The sequence below is a fragment of the Prionailurus viverrinus genome, chromosome D2 (genome assembly GCF_022837055.1).
Source record: "Prionailurus viverrinus isolate Anna chromosome D2, UM_Priviv_1.0, whole genome shotgun sequence".
Lineage (NCBI taxonomy): Eukaryota > Metazoa > Chordata > Mammalia > Carnivora > Felidae > Prionailurus > Prionailurus viverrinus.
Genome location: NC_062571.1, coordinates 24439338 through 24464635, shown reverse-complemented (window position 1 = coordinate 24464635; position 25298 = coordinate 24439338). Strand labels below are relative to the sequence as shown.

At 36.0% G+C, this 25298-nt stretch overlaps 1 protein-coding gene across 7 annotated transcripts in view; it reads left to right on the top strand.

Annotated features, from left to right (window-relative positions):
• Window positions 1-24201, top strand: part of RTKN2 (rhotekin 2) — an 80101-nt gene extending 55900 nt beyond the window's left edge. For 5 of the 7 annotated variants that reach the window (XM_047826315.1, XM_047826313.1, XM_047826316.1 and 2 more), the window contains 3 exons: window positions 7883-8048; window positions 12331-12438; window positions 13692-18019. In XM_047826315.1, the coding sequence (XP_047682271.1) occupies window positions 7883-8048; window positions 12331-12438; window positions 13692-14227 (810 nt within the window). In that variant the 3' untranslated portion in view covers window positions 14228-18019. Of the gene's footprint in view, window positions 1-7882; window positions 8049-12330; window positions 12439-13691; window positions 18020-21820; window positions 21833-24189 lie in introns of those variants that run through there. The other 2 variants (XR_007145493.1, XR_007145492.1) reach the window with 2 other exon arrangements.
• Window positions 24202-25298: the final 1097 nt, after the last annotated feature.

The window sequence follows — 25298 nt, the reverse complement described above, 5'->3', positions numbered from 1 at the left end:
ACTGTAAATTAGGTCTAGAGGTTTGCTTAGATTCATTCTAAACATTATTTACAAGAATATTTCATGCATAATGACAAATACTTTACAGAGCATTCTGTTCAGAGGTACATGATGCTGGGTTGTCTCATTTTGGCAATGCCACATTTAATGACTTGGTTAAGGTGGTGACCACTAACTCTCTCCTGCATAACGGTAAGACATCCTCTTTACTATTAGCAAGTAATCAGTGAGGTGATAGTTTGGCACTGTTTGTATATCTTTGTTGTCCAGTAGTCTTTCACATAATGGTTTTAGCGACCGGATTGCCCTTGTCTGAATTGGTTATCACACTGGAGGTTGCATATGTTGTTCTCACAATACCCTTCATTCTACATGTATTAGCTGGCATTCTTTTATAAAGAAGGACTTTTTCTCATCAAGTAACAATGAATTCCAGTCCCTCCTGAAATGGCAGGATAAAAGCTTACTGTTTTAATTACCAATTTTCAGAGTAAGGAGTTGGTATTTTGGTCTTGTATTGATATTGGCAGTATGTATCGGAGCAGCATTACTCCCTCCAGAAGAAGCAAATGAATGTTGTGTCTATTGTGTTCCCCCCGGATTAATGGTAAACTCATAGATTTTTATTTATTCAATGCTTTAAATTACTTGATCTTAAAATATAAGGTAGGTATTTTAATTGTTTGACTTTGGAAATTTCTATGGGATACATGCTAAACAGGACCTTTGATAAATGCCAACTTGGTATTTTCTGATATGTAGAGCAGGTAAGCACCAAATAAACCTTTTTTTAAAAAAATTTTTGTTTTTAATGTTTATTTTTTATTTTGGAGAGAGAGAGACAGAGCATGAGCAGGGGGAGGGCCAGAGAGAGAGGGAGACACAGAATCTGAAGCAGGCTCCAGGCTCTGAGCTGTCAGCACAGAGCCCGACGTAGGACTCAAACCCATAAACATGTGATCATGACCTGAGCTGAAGTCAGACGCTTAACTGACTGGGTCCCCCAGGTGCCCCCAAATAAAACTTTTAAGAATGGTTTTGTTTCAGTTTTTAGTATATTTTCAATTCTGGGTCTCTAACATCTTTTTATGCTTAATACTGTTAAATATTAAGTACAAATCAGAGTTCTTTTCTCTTTGCTGTCTTTCTTCTCATCTCATGATTTAGAAAATAATAATTTTGCTTAATGCTACTATAAAAATTATGTGAAATCATAAATTTTGCAGTTGCTAAGGTGTATAAACAATAATTCTGTTATTTTGATCACAGGATCTGTTCTCTAACTGTAATTTTTTCTAAATGGCATTTCCTGTAAAGCTAAGTCAGTTTATTAATTTTCATAGGGAGCCATCTGTGGAAATAGTCACATTAAGGGAAGAAAAGCCTGAGCTATTCCCCTCCTGTTTTCAATCCAAATTTGAAAGGATGATTTACTTCAAAGTGATTGCTTCAACTTCAAAAAACTTCACTATTAATGTTGTTGAGCAAGACATTCCCAATAAGGGATACTTAACAGAGCCATTGAATCTTCTATATATTGTAGAAAACATTTTATTAGCCAGTTTTATCCATTGCCAGTGGGGTGAGTAGTGGAATGGAAAAGTGGTGTGGGTCTTTGAGATCAAAAGTTTTTTCTTGATTTAGATACTGTATATCATTTCAATAATGAATAATAAAATTTGTACTAACCAAATCAATATTACTACTTGGTCTGATAGATCTTTGTTAAATTATCTTGAAATTGCTTTAACCATTATGTTTGTCATGGACCCTAACAAGCAAAATTATTATGAAGCACATGGGATTTTTTTTCTGATTATGTTAGTCCTTTAATATCTCAATCCTATCAACTATTTAGATTGTCGTTTATTAAATACAGCAAAAATAGTTACTTAAGCCTTTTCCTTTAGGAGTTTACATCTGATTTCATTGACATAAATTGAAAATAATTATATCACACTAATACTAATCCTTCCTAATGCTTGGTTTGATTTATGGTTATGGTTTATGTATTTCCAACATTCCTTGCCAAATATTGTGAAAGTATGCTTTCTTTGTTACTAGAGTGTGTATGAGGTCTAAAGCTTGTTTTTCGTCAGCAACATTTTGTCTTCATTCCTGATTAACAAGACTTTAGACCAAACACCTTTCAAAGAACTCATTTATTCTTAACAACATGTTCATGAGGAAGCTGTGAGTGAAGTAATATTATCTCAGCATTATAGGTAGGAAAGCAGGCACTTAGTTCTTTGTACTTGTAGCTTATTTTTAATTTGGGGAGGGGACGTTTAAATATAATCTTTAAAGAGAATGATAGAAATAAACCTGTCTGTATCCTCGTACATTGTCCATCATAAAATTATTTTGAAGCAAATCCTGGAGGCTATATGATTTTACTTATAATTATTACAATTATCATACTTAACGAAAATTTATAGTCATATATATAGTCAATATATCATCAAAAATTCAGTGTTCAAATTTTCCAGCCTTGTAATTTTTTAAATAGCTTTTGAATCAGGATTTTAAAATAATGGTTATATATTGCATTTAATTGATTTGATCTCTTAAATCTGTAACTCTGTTGGAGTTGTCTCTTGGTCTCATGCACACACACACACTCTCTCACACACACACACACACACACAATTTATTGAAGAAATTGAGTCATTTATCCTACAGCGTTTTCCATACTCTGAATTTTGCTGATTGCATCTTTGAGTTGTCTTTTTTTCTCCTATTTTTGGATCAGATTTTTGTTTGTTGGTTGATTGGTTAGTAACAATATATCTTAGGAAATATTGTGTACTTTTATTGAGAGACATTTAATTGCCTGGGTCTTCTAATCATGTTAACATCCATAGGTGAGTATTGATTGCATCCTTTATTTCATTAGGGATTGCAAATTGGTGGTATTTTAACATTCTTTCTTCATTTATTAGCTGGGATACCTCTATATTATCAGCTATTTGGTTGAGGTACAATTCTTATAGGAAAGACAGAATGAAGACTTTAAGATTTAACTAGTTGCCAAAACAATGAGGTGGTTCCTTAGCATCCTTCAGAAGTGACAAGTGAGTCCATTTTTTTTTTTTTTAATTTTGAGAGAGTGAGTGAGTGGGGGGAGGGACAGAGAGACAGACAGGGTGAAAGAGAATCCCAAGCAGGCTCCACACTCAGCACAGAGCCTGACACGGGGCTTGATCTCACAACCGTGAGATCCTGACCTGAGCCGAAATGAAGAGTTGGATGCTTAGTTGACTGAGCTATCCAGTTACCCCCAAATGAGTTCATTTTTAAATATCATTAAGAATTTATGGGTTTAAAGACATTTCATGCATTAATCCATTACCATTGGATTCTTATTGACATTTAGATAGTCCCATCTTTGGCTACTGGAAGCCTCTTCAGTTTGGCTCTCAAGTCCTTTTCTGGCCCAAGCTAAGAATTAGCCATGTCTATAAAGAGCTCTGATTCCTTTTAGTAGGAAATAATATTTAGAACCCATAATCTGGTTACGGAGTAGACTTTTTAAAGATTGTATAGTCAAAAGTAAGGTAAGAAACAGTGCATAAATCTAGTCCCAATTTAGTAATTTTCCATTACCACAGAAATAGAGAGGTTGAAGTACAGTTTTAATTTAAAATAATGAACAGCCTAAAATAAACTTTCCTTTGATTTCAGAGTTAATTATATTTTGTTACAAAATTGACTTCTCAGATTATATCTGTTACTGACTTCAGTTGGCCTTCTCTGGGTACCCGCCATCTCATGCAGTGGAAGGTTCCAGTTCAGTATGTGTTGACTGATAAAAGGAGATCCAGCCAAGGATTAAAATTTCACAATGAAGTCTCAAATTTATCCGCAGAGCAGTAAAAGTTGACTGTAAAACCTCCCTAATCAACTAAATGGTTTGGGATTAGCAAAAAGCAAGGCAGGAAACTCTGATTTTAGATAGAAAACTTATTTGGGGACATAAGTTTCCTCATCTATAAAGTGTTGGATTAGGACTATATGTGCGATCCTCGTATGTCAACCTAAAACTGTCATTATCTGAGTTGTTCTTCTCTTATCTCATTAATTTATTCTTCATATATTTTTCAATCACTTAGTGAGTGCCAGGCAGTATTTTAGGTGGGAGAAATAGTGGGAGAAGAAATGCCCGTTTCTTGCTTTCAAACCCTGCTAAGAGGAGACACTGCCCTCATCTAAGCGTCATGTGAGCCCATAATGATAACAGTCGTAGAATTCACCTTGTATTTTCTAATCCATTCCTCATTGAAGTTTTAAGAACTCTTATTGATACTTTGCCCAGAATGAAAAACAGCTTGCATGGACTTTCTGACATTATCAGAAACTTTATTTAATGACTTTTTCTTTGACATCCAGTTTTTGGTTGAAAAAATTCCCATTAGCTAAATTATTTGGGGTGATAAAATATAGAAGTTAATTCAAATGATCTATTCTGCGTTTCATTTGCACCTTTTAAAAGCTTCTCATGTTTTAAAAATTTAGTGGTATTTATGGTCCTCAGAGCTAATGGAGTGTATAGTGTACAGTATTTATATATTATTGCATTATATTCTCTTAGAAAGATATAAATGATCCAGTTTATCAGATTTTCTACATAGCTATTTTCATTTGAAATGATATCTTGGTATTATTAAAAATGTACATATTCATCTATAAAAATCACACTTTCCATATTTAAAAGTTGAATCCATTTTAATCCTACATACAAAAGGTAGTCAGAAATTTGTATTCCGATAGATTTGAATGGAGACAAAAGCACAATTTCAACAACAAGAATAATTCATATTTTATTGTTTTTTTTTTTAATACTGAGAGAATAGAGGGTTCTCCTGCCTTCCTCCCCCACTGAATCAGCCTTCAGTAAGTCTTACTGAGAGCATATTAAAGATTCTTTCTGGAGCTTCAGTCATTCTCTGCTGGTGATAATAAGCGTTATACTTAAAGAGGTTGATTACATGCATTTTCAGCCTGCAAGGATATCAATTAGGGTACCATTTTGTTTTTATATTGTATAAATAATTGCTCAAAAGAGTTAATTCACAAAGTTTATTACCATGGCATAGGAATGTAAAAAGACCTTTATGTTAAATTACAATGTTGACCATAAGTCCATTACAATCCTCTGAAGACACTTACACTCCTACATTTTAAAAATGACAGTGTCTCTAAGATGGTTACTAATCCTTATGTTTTGTGATACTCCAGACTTTCAAAGTTAGGTTGCTACTTCATGCAGCATACATTTTTTCTCATGTGATTTTTGAATAAGAATTCCTTCCTTCAGGAAAGAACTTCTGTCATCCACAGTAGTCCCTTCTTAACTGCAGGGCATATGTTCCAAGACCCCCAGTGGATGCCTGATACTGTGGACAGTACCTAACCCTATATATACTGTGTTTTCCTATACATACATACATACCTGTGGTAATTTGGTTTATAAATTAGGCACAGTGAGAGATAACAACAATAACTAATAGTAGAATAGAATAGTTATAACAATGTACTGTAATGAAAGTTACATGAATGTGGCCTCTCTGCCTCTCAGAATATCTTATTATGCCACACTCACCCTTCTTGTGATGGATGTGAGACCATAGGATGCCTGTGTGATGAGATGCAGTGAGGTGGGTGACATAGGCATTATGATGACGTAGAAGCATTAGGCTCTGCTGACCTGATGACGTGTCAGGGGGAGCATCATCTGCTTGTGGACCACAGTTGACTGGGGCAACTGAAATTGCAGAAAACACAGACTGAGGATAAGGGGGAGCTAGTGTTTATATGGTGCTCACCTGTCTGTATTTTCCCATGCTTCAGGGAATGTATAGCTTTTCTTTGTAAGTCTTTGCTCCTGTCCATAGACATTATATGTATATGTTAGTTTTGGTATGTGAGAATACATGCAATTTCTCTTCACTCAGTACTGAAAGAAGTGAGGAATTTCTTCTCACTCCTAATCAGCTTTTGTAACTGCCAACTAAATCTTCTTCTGCACACACTACAGTAGGTTTAAACATATTCCTCTAGAACTCTTCTACCCAGGACAGTAGACACTCGCTACCAGTGGCTGTTACTTATAATGTGACTGGTCCAAATGGAGATGTGCTTTAAGTATAAAATAGACACTGGATTTGGGAGACTTAGAATGAAAAAGTGTAAAATATCTCAAAAAAAAGTTTTTCAATCACACATTAAAATAATATTTTGGATGCATTGGGTTGCAGAAGAACATTTTATTTTTTAAATTTTTTTAATGTTTATTTTTGAGAGAGAGAGAGAGGGAGACACAGAATTCAAAGCAGGCTGCACACTCTGAGCTGTCAGCATAGAGCTTGATGCAGGGCTCGAACTCACCGCGAGATCGTGACCTGAGCTGAAGTTGGACGCTCAACCTACTGAGCCATCCAGGCGCCCCTTTTATTTTATTGTTTTTAAGTTTTTAAAAAGGTGTTTATTTATTTAGAGAGAGACAGAGAGTGTGAGCGGGGGAGGGGCAGACAGAGGGGGAGAGAGAATCCCAAGCAAGCTCTGTGCTGAGGCTTGAACCCACCAACTGGAAGATCATGATGACCTGAGCTGAAATCAGGAGTTGGACACTCAGCTGCCTAAACCACCCAGGCGCCCATAAAAACGTTATTTCAAAATATTGTAATAATTATTACATAATTATTTTCACCAGTTTTCATTTTACCTTCTAATGTGATACTAGAAAATCTTCAATTACACATGTGTCTCATGTATTTATTTTTTTAATATTTACTTTTGAGAGAAAGAGACAAAGAGTGTGAGCAGGGGAGGGACAGAGAGAGACAGGGAGACATAGAATCCGAAGCAAGCCCCAGGCTCCGAGCTGTCCGCACAGAGCCCGACATGGGGCTGGAACTCACAAACCATGACGAGATCATGACCTGAGCCAAAGGCAGATGCTTAACCAACTGAGCCACCCAGGCACCCCAGATGTGGCTCACTTGTGCAGGACAACACTGCTCTAGAATAATATCACTCATTATCCAGGCAGCCAAATCCCCATTGTTTCCCCAAAACTCCTTGGAAACTACATGTAGTTGCTAGCTTGTCATGTGGCATGGTGGTGCCTGTGTCACTTGGGAACAGACTTGCTACATGTAGACACAGTAAGCACCATAATGTCGTACCTAGTACCACTCAGAAAAAAAGCTTAAGACTATCAACATGAATGAAACCATTGCCTTTGTTGTAGAGTGTTGCATTCAGCATTTAAAAAAATAATTGTTACCATCATGAAGGTTATAGTACTTCGTGGATCTTTAGCTATGAGCTTTGTAAATGAATGTTACACATGAAATAAATGTTAATGGGAAAAACCTAACTGCTTTGCTGCAGTAAACACTAAGTTACGGTTTTACTGCTTTAAGTGATAACACCGTATGTAATGCCTGAATATTAGAATAACAAACATTCTTTACTGATTCTTTTATTTTATTACTGTTGGAAATGTAGTTAATATAGTTCACATTACAGTTATGACATGCCATACTTGTTTTATTGCAAATTTTAAGATGTATATAAAAGACAGCATACTCCTACTTAAAAGGATCAAAACAGGTTATGTTTTAATCTCATGTAACTTAATGTAAGTTCTATATGTAGCATGCTTTGAAACATTGTTCAGTATTTTTACTACAAAGCATTTTTTAACTCGGTGATCTGAGTCTGAATTTTGAAAATTCTCAAAGTTCCATATTTTAAATGATCAGCAGCAAGATTTATAAATGTATCTGCTCTAAATGTGGTAGTGAGCAGTAAAATACTTATTTGTTAATTACAAAAATATTCTCTTGTAAAACATTAATTTTGTCTTAATTTTTAGGAAACCAGAATTCGCGCAATGGATAAGGATGCCAAGAAAAAAATTCATAATTTTTCTGTTATCAACCCTGTTGCTGGACAGTCTGTAACTCATATTTTTGCAGTGGACAGTAGAGAAGATCTCCAGAAATGGATGGAAGCCTTCTGGCAGCATTTTTTTGATCTTAGTAAGTTAATTTTTGGATTTGCCAGTATTATATATATGTATCATGAAAGGATGCACAAAGCAATCTAAATATTAAAATTATAATGTTATAATTTGTATCAAGAATTTTTTTATGCTCTTGAATAAAATGATAGTATATCATCAATGCATTGATCACTTTTTCTCTCAACTTTTCCCCAATGCCTGACTTTAACTATAGTTTATTATACCTTTGAATTCCTAGTATCTCTACCTGTTACTTTTTAAGTTCCTCTGGTCCCTAAAACAACTAGACCACATTTTTTCAAAATATTAGGTTTTAATTGGTTAAAGCAGTGTGTTTAATCAAAGGGATAACAATCCATTTGAGGAGTGAAACACTTCTCTACGTTAGTGATGATTCTAAAATGTTGAAATGTTCAGAAGGAAATTCATTTTTATGTAACCTTCTGTTAACTCCAGATTCGTTATAATATCATTTTGGACATCACCCAAAAAATTTTTTTAAACCATACATGTGGTTTTTCAGCTTCAATAGTACAGCCCATGATTTTAAAAACAATGTGATAGTAATATAACAAGAGTTTTACTATGTAAAATATGTGATCTAGTATTGTCAAGTTAAGGAGGAATTTTATCAACAAGAAAATATTGAAATGATATATTGAGATAGGAGGGAGGGAGATGGGGGATGGGCTAGATGGGTGATGGGTATTAAGGAGGGCACTTGTGTAAATGTGAACTATTGATATGGGCTATTTCTAGTCAAACTAAGCCTACTGTTAGATTCAACCAGCATTTTATATCTTTAGAATGCTTTTTTATAGAATTACAAAAGATAGCCATTTCCAAACAATCAAAGTTATTTCTTCAACCCCTAGAAATAATCCAACAGAAATTTTAGGACTTCTTAATGAGCTATTTTGGGGAACTTTATAAAAGAGTTAATACCTCCTGTCACCAGTGTGATCCATGGCCTGGTCAAGTATTATAGTGATGGTTGGGGAGGACGCAAAAAGGGACCTGAATGTATTGATTACCTTCAACATACCATATGGCTTCATTTATTTCTCACAACAGCCCAGCAGGGCAGAAATTATTTCCCTCTGCTCTAAAGTTGAGAAAATTGAGGCCTGAAGAGATGTCTGGTTTACTGCAGGAAACTAGAGGACTCCCTCTATAGCCTTCTGGAGTTCTTTAGGACTTGTTTTCCTTAAGTACTATCCCTAGGCACTCAATAGGCGTTTGAATATTTGTTCCATGCTTATCAGCATGCACTACATTTTTTTTAACTTCAGCTGATCTTAGATGTGTAACTTAAAAGACAACAACTTCCTTTCGTTTGCTGATCACATCTGAAATTTTAACTGCTTTCCTAAATGCTCTGCTTTAGAGAGTTTGTCTTACAAAGACTATATTATTTTTAGAAGTGATTCTATAAAAATGTTTATGTGTATAAAAACAGGAACAGGGTAAGAGGAGGTAAAAATGCAGAATATTATAGTCTGGATATCAACTACTACTAGATGATCTCATGTTTTTATTGTCCAGATTACATAAAGTAATTTATCATGCTAAAATAGGAAGTTGGAGGGATATAAATCTCGTGATACAACTGTCGAAATAAGAAAGCAATGACAACTAGATTCTTAGATCTGGCTATTTCTTTAGTATTTAATGATTTGGGATAAAATCTGCCAATCTATCTAGTTTTTGAAGTATAAATTCTATTAGATTCACATTTTACAATACATTGTGTATGGGGCACTTGGATGGCTCAGTCACTTGAACATCTGACTTGATTTCAGCTCCGGTCATGATCTCACAGTTCCATGGGTGGGTTCAAGCCCCGCATCAGGCTTCAGGCTCTGCGCTGACACTATGGAGCCTGCCTGGGATTCTCTCTCTCTCTCTCTCTCTCTCTCTCTCTCTCTGTCTCTCTCTCTTGCTCTCTCTCTCAAAATAAATAGATAAACATTTTTTAAAAAGAATTCATTGTGTATGAAGATATGAAGCAAAGATGGAAATCCTAAAGATTGACTTGTACTTTAAATGTTTTATCTTCCTCATGGTAAGTGTAGCCTGTTGTGATCTTAGGTGAAATGTGATATGTAGAACATAGTAGAGGATGGATATTCAAGGCAGAATAAACTAAGAGTAATTTAATATTTAGAGCAAATTTCAATTATTTGACTCTGTGTAAGAGTAGAAAATTGAAAGAGTGAGATTAAAAATCACAAGAAAACATTAATGGCACTAAGCCTGCAGAAGAACAGAGACGAATGAAGAGTGGAGGTTGGAAGCCAAGGGGGATGTGATAGCTAATTTTTAATATTTGAGAGCTGAAAAACACGTAAAAGGAATGACACTGTTCTGGATAATCGAAAGGGGTAGGAGTGGTGGGTCAAAGATAAATTTGTTTCAAGTATTTAATAATATACATATTGAGTCAACATAAGCAGCTTAGCATAACAGATCATTTGACTGGGAACATTATAACAAATATTATTGTGGTAAACACCTCCAGTAGACAGATTTTATGTGAAGACAACATAGCCATTTAATATTTCATACTGAGGCCTTTTTTTTTATGTTAACATGTTGGTATCATGTATAACTTTGCATACTAATTTATTCACTGGTAAAATAAATGTTTCCATTGTAAAATTGACCGGTGAACATTCCACACTTGTACCTCTGACTTCAGTTACACATGGATAACATGGCTTTATATTCCAGTTTTCAACATGATTAATATTCTGCTACCACTTTAACAATGAACAGCTTTAATCTATCAATATAGAGAAAATACGGCACTTTGTAATTTCCCTAAGATTTGACAGAGAAATGTTTGCTAGCTTAAAGTATTTCATTATTTTTCCAGTAGATAAGACCTTAATTTTTTTCTGCCCCAAGAAGGAAAAGCTGGCTTTTATATATTTATCTAAAAAAGGAAGTGGAGGGGAGGAATAAGTTATCAGATCTCAGATCCTACTAGATTTAAATTCTGCAGAGCAACCTTTGAAGCCTCAAACTCAAGATTTTGTTCTCTCTCTGAGATGCTATGTGGGCTATTTTGAAATTTTTGCCATATTCTATACTTAGCATTGTAATAAAACACACTAAAAGGTTTTTTATGTTTCTTAACTATTTAAAGTGATGGATTTAAAATTTATGCATATTACCATATAGCCATGGCTGTATATTAGATTTAAAACAACAGAAATGAATAGATAATTTGACTAAACGTGAAATGTCTTTCATTTTTAAGCTATCGAAAATAACTAAATTGGATATTGAGAATATAATAAAAAGGAAGAGAAATATAGATCATAAATCATTCCAAAAAGACACATACGTGTATGACATTTACTTTTCTACAGATGTAAGATAGAGTATAAGCATAGCGAACCCCAGTAACCTGCTTTTATAATATGAACAGAGAGATGCATGGTTTCTAGCACAGCTGTTACCCAGCGCGTAGGTGCACAATAAATATGGAAAGGTTAAGTTGTTTATATCCACCACTCAGAAGAGATTAATCTGAGAATTTTAAGATGAAAATAATAAAACATAATTAAAAGAAAAATTAATGCTCACACTTCAAAGTTTTAACTTAAAAATTGAAACAACTTATTTAAGAGTACTTTTTATTCCTAGTAACTACTGGCTTTATTTAAAGTGTCCTTCCTGAATAAATTAGATCCAGTTAGAATTTGGAATAATGTGTTTTTATTGTAATGGGCTTTTATATACCTTTTACTTGACTGAAAATGCAGCATTTTTCTAGTTATGTGATTTTTGAAAAGCATAATCATTTGAAGAAATAATTGTTAAATAAACAATTCTTATTTCTTAGAATTTTCAAAATTAAAGCCATTTTTGAGAAGCATTATTTCTAACTATATTTTGGTTGATTTTTACCTTTCAAATGTCTTAAATACTGGGTATTTTTATTTAATATTTAACAGAGGAGAACTTGTGCCAACTTTTGCCATGAATAGAAATTTTAGTTATTGATCATTACTGTGCCAGTGAAATAGTACAGTATTTAATAGCCTAGAGATCTTAGCTTCTTATATCTGTGCACAGAACTTATTCTTAAAATAGATTACTTTTGTGCTCAGACGTGGACTGTAAAATCATTGGTAGTATTAGGTTTTTGTGGCTTCCTTAAGGCAATGCTTTATAAATTCACTGTTATTTTTCACAGCAAAAAAAAATATGTTGATATCTATTGAAAATGAAGTATACGTCTTCACATTTATGTTTTAAACTAGCCTGCCTTTTTCTGTCTTTCTTAGGCCAATGGAAGCATTGTTGTGAAGAACTTATGAAAATTGAGATTATGTCACCACGGAAACCACCTTTGTTCTTGACAAAAGAGGCGACCTCAGTCTACCATGATATGAGTAAGTGGGGTTTGTCTTTTCTAAGCTTCGGGGTAACAAAAACAACATTGTCCATACTCAAGCAGCTTATTCTATTGACATTAAAATGCTAAAATTTTCAGGGTGCAGTCAAAACGAATGAAAAAAGACTATGATTATAGACTGAGGAACTCATGTTTAATAGATGAATTAATACAAAATTAATGAATACACATTTTTCATAGTTTGAATGCTTAAGATCAAACAAAAATGTTAAGGCTTCAAAATGAATAAAGGTGCACTGAAAATAAATATTAGCTGAGTAGCTGATGAAAATTCTGAAAATGTGAACTTGTGGATTCTAAAATATAATCACGTTCTATAATTTTTTCTGTATTTTATTAAATTTGTCTTAAAGTAATGTTGATAAATGAATACTAGTAAATGGAAGTGTTCTTTCATCTCAGGTCAAAAATTTGGTTAAGTTTAATGCTTTGGAAAATTTTAAATTTCTAGACTCATTAATATTCCATTTTCCCACACTTTGAAGGGTAATTATTTATCTTTGTAGGATTGCCTGAGTGAACAGTGCTGTGAACACAGGTCAACACTAAATTCTAGTCTGTTTTGCCACCAATATATGCTTTACACTTACTTTAAAATGTTAGATTAAAAACACATTTGAAAATATCAGTGATTCATTTAATAGACATTATCTCTATTCTCTTATTTTTCCCAAGGAAAAATTCATCCAGAACCCTTATCACCAAAATGTTTCCTTGGGTTTCTGGTTTTGGAATTTTTTCTCTATGATCAGAGACTTTTGCTAGTCTACAGGAAAGGATACTAATCCAGTTACATTTGTCCCAGTTTACATATCAGGCTTTTATAAAAAGGGAATCCACTCTAACCTAGAAATCAGAATATATTTTAAATCCAAGAAAAGTTATTTAATAAGTACTTAATCTACAGAATTGAAAAAAAAAATCCTGATGTAACTCTACTCCTTTGAAAGCTGAGTTTTACGCGTTTATTTAGGAACATTTACGCGTGTGCGTGCATGTGTGGCGCACAGTGAATGAGCTCCTTAGTTTTTGGTTCTGTTGGTAGGGGAAGGGTTATTTTTACAAGCAAATGCTTAAAAAAAAAAGAAAAAGAAAAACAACTCCAAATCACTTGCTTATCCAGTGTGTTTTGATGACCGTTATAGATGTTGGTTTAGAAAACAATAACTGACTCAAAGTGCACACAGCTTCTGAATTTTCCCATGCATTTTCTTCTCAAAATCATTACAGGCATTGATTCACCTATAAAACTTGAAAGTTTAACTGAGACCATACAAAAAAAACTTGAAGAGACAAATGGACAGTTTCTTATTGGTCAGCATGAAGAACCCTCACCACCTCTTTGGGCCAGCCTCTTTGATGGTAATCATGAAGTGGTTATCCAGAAAAAGGTGTTATCTCCTGCAAGCAAGCAGTTACATGACGGGAAAGGGAAAAAGAGACGTGCTCCCCTTCCTCCTTCTGATAAAGCTCCATTCAGCTTAAAAACACAGAGCAACACAGATCAATTGGTTAAGGACAACTGGGAAAAAACAAGTGTATCTTGGGCCTCGCCTTTGGATACCAAATTATCAACCCTAATGCATCACTTACAGAAACCAATGGCTGCTCCTCGAAAACTTCTCCCTGCCAGGAAAAATAATTTAACTGATGGCGAACTCACAGACACTAAAACCAATTTTGAAGCCAAGCCAGTGCCAGCTCCGAGGCAGAAATCTATCAAAGACATTTTGGATCCTCGATCATGGTTGCAAGCACAAGTATAGAAAACCCTTAATGTATAAAACATTTAAGAAAATCTATAACTGTTAGGCTTAATTCAGAAGCACTGGTGATATAGTGATACATAATTATGTTGGTAAATATGATAGTGATTTACATCAATAATTAATAAGCTATTAGGTATAAAAAATGTTTTATAATGAAGAAATGGATTTCTCTTTTACTTCTGATTTTCAGAACGTAAGTGATTTCCTCAGTAGAGTGCAAGAGGCAGTTTCTAGACAATATCCTAATTGTTGGAAGGGTTAATTTATTCCTAAATTAGTACCAGCAGTGAGCAAGCACTAGGCAGAAGAAGGCATTAAAATTTCTTTGGGGAGAGACTGTCTAGTAACTTAAAATGTGTTAAATCTGAGCCATATTCTCATTGTGAGAATTTTAATACTAATGGAATGTTTCAAAAGTTTTATTCAAACCACAAATTATAGAATCCACCCAAGAAAATTTCTTCTTAGCATTCTGGAATTCTCATCTAATGGTTCACTGGCTCTCATCTATTGTTTAACTCACTAGTTAACTCACTGACCTTTCAAATTCCTGGGATAAATTTTGGAATATTAAATTCTTCATCTTTAAAGGGGATTTATAATGTGCTATTCAAAGTTGTTTCCTTGATGAGCCCTGAAATCCTGTTGACATTAACTCATAAAGTGAAGCATAACATTTATTAGTTTAGAGAAAAGGTAAATGAAATGTTCTTTATTTCCACTTTTCTATGCATGGTGCTAATTTCCATTGTGACATTGGAATTTGGGGAAGTGAGTAGCTGATTAACACCTTAAAATTCATTTAATGCTTATTTAAAAAGCAGATGGCCGATTGAAAAATATCAGAAAAGTTGGCCATGATAATAATTTTCAGAATTAATCCTTTTAAAACATTTTAATTAAATTTCCTTTTTTCTAGTAAGGGTTGATGTCTGCTATTGATATTATTCATTAAAAGTCATATTCATACAACAATGACATCGGAATCATTTCCATAGGAGGTAATTTCCATAGCAACTAATCACAGTGACCCAAACAGGATTATGAAATCAACAGCAAGAGGATGCATACCTTAAGGAACAAAAAAATCCATTTTTTAAATAATAATGATTCCTCTAAATAAGAACTGAACAGTTTTAAAAATCAAGTCAGAATTTTCAAATAAAACAGTTTCCATAAGGTGTCAGCAACAGCACCAAAAAATGTGAAATCACACTGAACCCTAAATGTCATTGCAAGAAATAAAAATTCAAGAATTAAATTACTGGCCTGCGTATAATCTCTAGAGATCTTTTTAAAGCTCATGAGAACTCTATTTGGATCAGAACTACATTATTACAAAGTAAAATGAACACTTGACAAAAAATAACATTAATTTAAATGGAGCCTTTCATTATTTTTAGATAGCAGTCTTTTTTCATTTATAGAGAATGATGTAACTGCCAGGTTACTTTTGTGTTTGCCCAGGCCTCCTAGTCAGAATTGCAACTCGAGGGAGTAATGATACAAAAGGTCTCTTGTGACCAGTATTTGATGAGAAGGAAGCCCCTTATGCATGCCTTAGAGGGTGTAGAGACAGTCACGTGTATGAAAACCTGCAAAGGTAGGATTAATTTGTTTTTTCTAACTAGGAGGCTCTCCTCAATGTCTGTTGTGGTTGCCAAATCAGTGAAGGACATATTAAAAATCTACAGGATATTATGGTTTGAATTTTTGTTTATTTTTTAAACCTCACTGCTGTTTTTGACAGCATTTGTGACTGTCATTGCCACTAAATTATTGAGCTAGAAGATGCTGCAGGCAAAATTGTTTCTGAAACTGGCATCTAAGCATTTTTTTTTTTTTAGTGGAAGCCTTCCTTATAACAACCGGTGTTAAAACTTCCAAATTATATTCTTGTCATTTCCTCATGCATATTATATCAAGAAAGATTTAAGGTGTACTGGAAAGAGAATGTACTCCTAGAGAACCTAAGTAGCAGTTGTGCCCTCCGTGGGGCACTTTGAAACAAGGCTGAAGCCCTTCCTGCTAGAACCGTCTATGTGAAGCCTGACCAAGGGCCACCTCCCTCCCGCAATTATTCAGGCCGGTTCTGGGGGCCCGTCTCACTGTACGCTGTGCAGCCTTTGCACTCAGGCTGAAGTTTCCAGCTTCACTTCCTTTAACGTCGTGCTCATTAAATGTTCATTCACTTCCCCCCAAAAGGTATAATACAGAGTTGGGGCTCCCTCCCTTCCTTCTTTCCATCTTACTCCCTTCCTTCCTTCCTTCCACAGTTAAAAAAAATCTAAAAATACTTAAACACTTTGTCAAGGAGTTCGTCAAAAGAAGTATTTGTTTTCGCATTTCCTAAACCGGAAGTTTATGACATATAAAAATATGCCGTGTAATGAAAGACATTTCAGCTTTTTATGAGCTGGCTTTTCACATTCTTTGTCCTTTTAATTTGTTTCTTGATAGATGAAGACCATAAACTTGAAAACAAAGAGTTAGCTGTCAGATCTTGACAATATTATAATTAGAGAAAAAAGAATAGATATTTTATGATATTATGATAATTCTGGTGATCTGAAGATAATGTCTTAGAAAATTACATTTACATTTCAAACTCTGGGATATAAATTACAACAGCATTAAGATAGTATTATTTTTACTTGCTACAAAGTGGTGAGCTTTTTATTTAAACATCTTGCCAAGGACAAAGAAGGCATCTTGTTACTGGAAACACACACCTCCTAAGGTAAACAGTCTTTCAAAATATCAGGCATGCCATGCCAACTCTTGGGGAGTTTGGTTAAATCCTCCTTAACTGTCTTCAGTGCCCCCTGACTTCTTTTAAATGGATGTGCATGTATGTGGAAAACTGATTCCATTTATTATAAATGCCTTATCTTTACCCTTTAAGATCCTACTAAATACATTTTTCTAGTATTTATTAAAAATGGAAGCTGCCTTGAGTTAGAGACAATTCATCTAAGGTAGGTTAAGCAGTCAAGTATTTCCTTAGGCTTATGTTCAGCACCTTAGTCACCTACTGAGAAGTTAATTAATTCAGTCCAAAATGAAATTATAGTGCAGGTTGATGCAATTTATGTTAAATGCCAGTTGAATGTAATCACCTGTGTTACCATGAATGAGGGGCAACTGTACTAGATAAAGTGCTATACCATGAACAAGAAGAGAAATGCTTTGGCAGGAAAATATCTGTCCCTGTGGTCAGAATTTATCAAAATCCATGTCTTTTTAAAGAGTGAATTATTGAACAGTAATTAAACTTTAATTGATGACCATTTACACAGGGATCTATTAGTCTTAAACTATAAAGTAGACAGAGTTGACTTTGTGCACTTAGATTTCAAAAGCATCACTATTTTTAAATGTTTACATGTTTAATGTAACTCTGCTAATAATAGTTATGAAAAAGCAGTTTATCTGGGATCATGCATATTTTTAGTTAACACTAGAAATGGTATTACCTTTGAAGTTTTAAAAGACTTCATTTGAAAATATGGTAGTGTGTGTTATTTTCTATGACATGCTTGTATAATTGGCATTTTTGTAATGTTTATTTTATTTTTTTAAAGTGTATTTTGAGTGAGAGCTCGTGCAAGCGGGGGAGGGGCAGAGAGAGAGAGAAAAAGAGTATCTTGAGCAGGCCCTACACTATCAGCGTAGAGCCCCACATGGCACTTGATCTCAAAACTGTGAGATCATGACCTGAGCAGAAATCAAGAGTAGGAGGTTTAACCGACTGAGCTACCCAAGCACCCCTGTAATTTTTATTTTTTATTTTTTATTAATTTTTTAATGTTTTATTTATTTTTGAGAGAGCATGAGCTGGGGGGAGGGACAGAGGGAGAAGGGGACAGAAGATCAGAAGGGGGCTATTATACACTGAGAGCAGCAAGCCTGATGTGGGGCTCAAACTCACAAACTGCAAGATCATGACCTGAGCCGAAGTTGGGTGCTCAATGGACTGAGCCACCCAGGTGCTTCTCATTTTTACTTTTTAATTAAATGTAGGTCAAGTATCTGGATTAAGACATATTCTATTATGGTTATCTATATATATGGATATATATATAAAAGTACCAGTGATTGGTAAGGAAGCCAAGGTCATGTGATTAAAACTTCTATACATTAAAAGAACTGACTTATGAAGACATTTGCTTGATTTTTCTTTAGATACCCCTCTGTGCTACATTGATAGAAGTAAACTCTTGTGAAGTCAGTTTAATCAGAGAAAGACATACCCAGTAGCTGGTGCTTCTTATTATAAGACTAATATTTGATATCCTACATATAACTAACAATTATTAAAATGTTTGTATATAATCCTTCTTATAGGATACTCTTTTAAAAATCTACTCATATAACCTTAGCTTTAGGCTACTGATGCAGAATTTGCCCAGAGCTTTAGGTCACTCTAATGATAAATTAGGGACCTGGGATACTCAGTTGCTGTAGCCACAAGGAGACTCCTTATTGTAATGTACCTCCCTCAGTGCTTAATTTATTCCCATGGAGCTCCTCAAGGGAGGGGGAGAGAAATGAACAATCCTGGCTCAATTATATTATTTCAACATTTTATTTTGAAATTGTGAAGCGTGACCAGAAATACTTAACATTTCATTTTAGGAAAAGCTTCTCTTTCTCTGAGGAGATTTATTACAGAGGTATTTTTATTAATCTGAATATCGGAAAATACCAATCCTGGCATGTTTGATCATTAGAAAATTAGGCAAGATCATTCCAAATCTTACTGAAAATTGTGTTTTAAATCACAGCAGTTTGCTTTCGGAGATATGGTAATCTCTTATTGTAACTACTAAAGGAGAGAGGGATTGAAAAGACCTTGTATGTACATAATTGTGCCATGTCATAAACATGTTTCAAGATTATCAAAATAGAATGTCTTAAACAAAAAGCAGAATCAGACCTATAAATACAAAGGACAAACTGATGGTTGCCAGAGGGAAGGGGGCTGGGGGCATGGACTGAATGGGTGAAGGGGAGCGGAAGAACACAGGCTTCCAGTTACGGGATGAGTAAGTCACGGGAGTGAAAGGCATGGCATAGAGAGGACAGTCAGTGATACTGTCATAGCCATGCATGGGGACAGGTGGTGGCTACACCTGTGGTGAGCACAGCATAGCGTATAGGCGTGTCGCATCACTGTGTTGTACACCTGAAACTGACTAACGCTGTGTGTCAGCTATACTCAAAAACATTTTTAATAGATTTTTTGTTGTTGAAAATGGGTACTTTCCTGAGTGTTATATTTTTAGGTTTGTTAACTCAAAACAAATTTTCTCTCTGTGTGTGGATATATTTTTGTTGAATTTAGCCATCTTAATAAATGCTTCTTAATTGGTTGTTGGCAATTTTAGTTTTATATTAAAGAGGAGAGAGTGTTAAGAGTTATCCATCCTCTTAGCTCGAGCATTAAAACATGTTCGTTTGTATAAAATGTAAAACTATATAGATACATACATATATTCTGTTAAGTCTTCAATCCAGATATTTTCCATTAGTTTTTGAAGATGCTTTTAAAAGTACGTCCAGTGCTGGCGGAATGGAAGTCCAGACCTCTCCACAGCCGACAGAAAGCGTCCCAGCCGCACTCCAACCTCCCCCACCCTGCTCGGCCCATTCCTCTGCTGCTCTCAGCATGTGGACTTGCCTCAACAAGTTTCTGCTTGCTCATCATTTTCTTGTGCTAGCCCCTCTGCCTAGAATATCTTTCCTCCCTGTCTTCTCCATGAAATCTTCCCTCAACCCACAGCCAGCAAGTTTCATTCATTCTTCAAAGTGGTAGCACCTCTAAATTCCCCAAGACTTCATGCCCTCTTCAGTCTCTCCACCTAGGTAGTTCCACTCCCTTTGTGCTTTATATCTATGTCTGCGGCCTAAGCCCTTGTTCATAGTGTTGTGTCCCCCTGCATAACAAAGTACCATGAACTTATTAATTTAAAACAACATCCATTCATTATCTCACTTTTCCTTAGATCAGAGGTCTAAATGGGCTCCACTGGTTTCTCTGCTTGGGATCCCACAAGGCTGACATCAAGGTGTCCACTGGGCTGGGCTCTAATCTGAAGCCTCTGGGGAAGATTTGCTTCTAGCCTTATTATTCCTGCTGACACCAGAATTGTGTATTGGTCAGGGGTCACTCTCAGCAACTGGAGATCACTCTTCAGTTTTTGCATCTGGCCCCCTCAATCTAACTTCAGCTCATTAAATTTGCTCACAGAGGAGTTGAATCCATTGGATTCAAGTCTGTCTTACTTTTCCATCCACTACCAGCTGGGGAGAACTGCTCTTTACAGGCTTATGTGAGTATATGCAGCCCACCGGGATAATTTCCCTTTTGATAATTCACGGCCCACTGATTAGTAACCTTAAGTACATCTGGAAAAATCTCTTTCGCATTTAATATCGCATAATCATGCATATGCTATATTCATAGGGCAGGAAGTCTTGGAGTGCCATTTTAGAATTCTGCCTACCATAAATTAGGTTTTTCAAGGACAGTAAGCATGTCTTATTGACCTTTTAACCCTGTCATGGTGAAATGATAAGGAATAGTACTGGGTAATTATGTGTAGGGCATTGTGCTAAGTACATGAATTAACTTCCTAGCCCACTAACCAAATGTCGAAGACTTGCCCTGGGTCACACTGCATGGTAGCTGAGAGTATAGACTCTGGAATTAGACATGGATTAACTTGAGTCTACACGACCTCGTTGTATGATTTGGGGCTTTTTTTTTTTTTAAACCTCATCTAAGGTTTTTGTTTGTTTGTTTGTTTTTTATCCTTTAATGTAAAAATAGTATTTGCCTCATAGGATAGTCATGATTATTAAATTAGATAATACATGTAACACAAAGCCCAGGGCCTGGCATATAAATTCTTACCTTGTTTCTATAGTGTGCCATATAACATTGTAACATACATACAGAAAGGAATGAGAAGATATAGCTGATATGCACACATGCATTCATATATTCTTCTTTTTGTTTTTAATGTTTATTTTTTTATTTTCGAGAGAGAGAGACAGTGTGAGCAGGGCAGGGGCAGAGAGAGGGAGACACAGAATCCAAAGCAGGCTCCAGACTCTGAGCTGTCAGCACAGAGCCTGATGCGGAGCTTGAATTCACAAACTGTGAGATCATGACCTGAGCCGAAGTCGGATGCTCAACCAACTGAGCCACCCAGGTGCCCCTGGATTCATATATTCTTAAAAGAACTTTAACCCAGCCCCATGTTTCACTTCATGTGAACATGCTGGACTTACAGTACCCAAAAATGTGTTCAGATACTTGTTGTCCCTGTATTAGAACCCTATGTAAGGCACTATTGGGACTTACAAAATTAAAAAGAATACTTATTCTAGAGAAGTTCATGGTCTAGTTTGTAGGACAAACCATAAGGTGAATTACTGTTTGAACTTGCATTCCATATATCTAACATTAATATGTCTGTAGAAAGACCTTTAAAACAATCCCTATCTATCATCAGTGAACTGGAGGAATTAGTTGAAAAGATAATTCATTAAACAAAAATAGGCGATAAAAAGAGAATTCAGTATAACACATCTAATTTTGTTATGAGAGATCAGAGAGGGGTATGAGAACTTCCACAAAGCAATTTTCAACAAGTGTAAAAGCCCTTGTATCTTTACTACTAAACTGAGGTAAGCAGTGCAAAATTATACTCTGAATATCATGGGGCAATGTGAGAGCAAGTCATAATGGGAAGATTGTTCAAATCTAGGAGAAATAAGGAAAATAGGAGTCAGTTTACCCAGTAGGTTCCCGGAGGAGTTTAATTTAACAGCACTCAAAGTTAAGGGGGAGTGTAGTCATGGAAGTTGTGGAAAGGAATGAATCGGATAAGGCAGTGAGTCTATTTTTAAGGTAAAAATCCACAGAACGTGATAAAGAGTAAAAATGGCAATAGGGGAAAGGTAGGATATGTTGGACCACAGGCCACGAACTTGAATGTCAGTTCAGGAAAACAAGACAAACTTAAGAACAGTTGACATCAGGAATAGAGTTGGCAGAGTTAGTGGAAAGAGAATGTGGTTTATAGGTTGGGAGAATTGGATTTTAGTCTTTGGTTTACCATTAACCAGCCATGTTGCCTGGGCAAGCTATTTACTAATCTGCTCAGCTTTCCTATCAGCAAAACCACTGAACTGACTGTTGGTATTTGTCTCATACGAATGTAGAGAGCCCCAGGCTCCTGAGTTGGTACCCCTAGAGGTAGCAACCAGAGAGAGTGATGCCAAGAGAGTGAGCCTCTGGTTCTCCCTTGTCTAATTCAGCTAGAGCAGCTCCAAGTTGATCTGTCTTCTGTTTTAACCCTTCAGGGTGGTATCATAAGAGTCACCATTTTACAATTGAGCCATTTTTTTTTTATTTTTTTTTCAACGTTTTTTATTTATTTTTGGGACAGAGAGAGACAGAGCATGAACGAGGGAGGGGCAGAGAGAGAGGGAGACACAGAGTCGGAAACAGGCTCCAGGCTCCGAGCCATCAGCCCAGAGCCTGACGCGGGGCTCGAACTCACGGACCGCGAGATCGTGACCTGGCTGAAGTCGGACGCTTAACCGACTGCGCCACCCAGGCGCCCCTACAATTGAGCAATTTAAGGCACAGAACAATTAAGTAACTTGCCTAAGGTCTTGTGGTGAGTGAGATAGGATTTGAACGTCACCATTCATGATCCAAAGTGAGTGTTCAATATCCTCATTGTACTACCAGCCTCTAACAAATGTGAAATACAAAAAAAAAAAAAAAAAAAAAAGCATTAGGAAGTTTTGCTAGAGTGGCCTCCAAACTTTTTCCCTAGTGATGTGGTCACTTGGTATATCCCTTTGTGTTAAAGCCCCAAATGAAAATCCGTTTCATTCACAATAAGATCTGGCCTGTACTATTCTGGACATGATGCTTGGCCCTGGGAGGCCTTCAGGAGGGACCTGGTTTAGGTATATGTGAACCTTGAATCTACTACTAAGCTGTGGAACTCATTTTAATGGACATATGAAGGGTAATAAAAGATAAATTCCATCTAAGGAAATCAGGGAGAAGGAGTAGTATTTGAGCCAGGCCTTGAACAACAACAACAACAACAACAACAAACTGGGGCAATTTATTGAAAGGCCACTGGAATCTGGAGTGAAGGAAGCCTTAGAAAGATTGGGCAGAACAAGTCAGGGTCTTCAGCAGCATGAAGACTGAAAGAAGAAAGTCATGTTCTTCTAGATTGTTAGAATAGTCTTTTAGAGTAGTGACTACACCAGCATATTAAAACTGTTTAATATTGGGGTTACAGATAAATACAAATAAAAATTCCCCTCCCCTTGAATATGGACTTAGTGATTCACTCCTAACTAACAGAATATGATAGAAGATGATGTCATGTGACTTGTGAGGCTGGGTCATAATAAGGATAGCTTACACCTGAGCACTCTCTCTTGGATAACACGCTCTGAGGGATGCCAGCAGCCACACTCACATGGCCCTGGAAGAGACCCACGTGAAGAGGAACCAAGACTTCCTCCCAACAACAAGCACTGCCTTTTGAGTGAGCCACCTCAGGAGCAGATCCTCAAGCCCAGGTATGACCACAGCCTCCTGAGAAATTCCAAGCCGGAACCAGCCAGCGACTCACTTCCTAAATTCTTGACCCCACAAGCTTACAGTAAGATAATAAATGCTTCTTGTTTTAACCAGTAACTTTTTTGGGGGGGGGGGTCATCTGTTTCCATAGCAATAGATGACCTTAAAAAACATGAAGCTATAGGGTATGCCAAGGGCTGGCAATGGTTTAATTGCACGTGGTTGGGGATTAGTGAGAAGGAGTCAGATGATCAATGGCCCTGAATGTCAGACAGACGTGCCTTCCATTTAGTTTCTGGAGAAATCTGCCATGTGGGCTTAATACATCCAGATCACATCTGACTTAGTCTCTGTTACAGCAGTGAGGGCAGGAGTGGCTACAGTTGGTATTGGGGAGCATACTCACCATGTCTCTAGAAGAAAAGAAACAGTAGCCGGTAGGTGCCTCCACTACATGTTAAGTCCATGGGTAGCAGGGACTATTTTTCAGTCATGCTTTGTTAATACAAAGGTGCTGAGAGGATCAAGTGTCACCTGGCTTTATAAAAAAAAAAATTTCCTTTGAGAAAAAAACTTCTACCATGTATCCAGGTCACTAATGTGACACCATTGACTTGATTCTTCTTACCTACCAGCCTCCTTTCGAGGAGAAGGTGATACTTTAAATTGCTTCCACCTGTGACATCTTAGCATGACTGAGTTTATCAAATTCTCTTTTCAGTAGGCAAGAGGGAAAGAGAAACCTGAAGGGTGTGAAGAGTGACACAGAGAGGTGAACAGATTAAAGGGGGGAAACATTCAGGGGTCCAGGGCAAACCTCATTTACATGTGTCCACACCAAGGGTTCTGAATGGAATCCATGATTCCTACTCCTCTCAGTGGAAATTCAACTGTACTTTTTTTTTTTTTTTTTTTGGGTTTGGGTGTTTTTTTTTTTTCATGATTTGTATTACCAAAAGTGTTTTTCAAATAGTCAATTATGAGAGCAAAGCTGACATCATTCCCAAATGAGTCACTCAAAGTTTCTTCAGGAAATTATAATAGTGTGCCCAGTATCCTTCAACACCTTTGCTATATCATTCAGCAAGGCATCCCAAGATATTAAACTCAATAAAAATTCAGAGATATGATTTCACTTTAGATTGATTTCAACCCAAATCAATTACTAAAATAAAATGCTTAGAGTGGAGAGCCCAGAAAATGTTGGACTAAATGTACCACAAGTCTTATCAACACCAGTGAAAATACTCTGTTGTTTAATTTTCTGCCATGAACTTCCTGAGAAGTAGTGGATAGCTAGGACTATTAATGGAATCGGGAAAACACAACGTGCATTCGGCCAACACTTTACTAGTCCCCATCCTATGTGGGACTCTGCCAGCTGCCTGGGCATGTGAAGACGAGGATGAAGGCTGTCCTCCCGGAGGATACAGACATTGA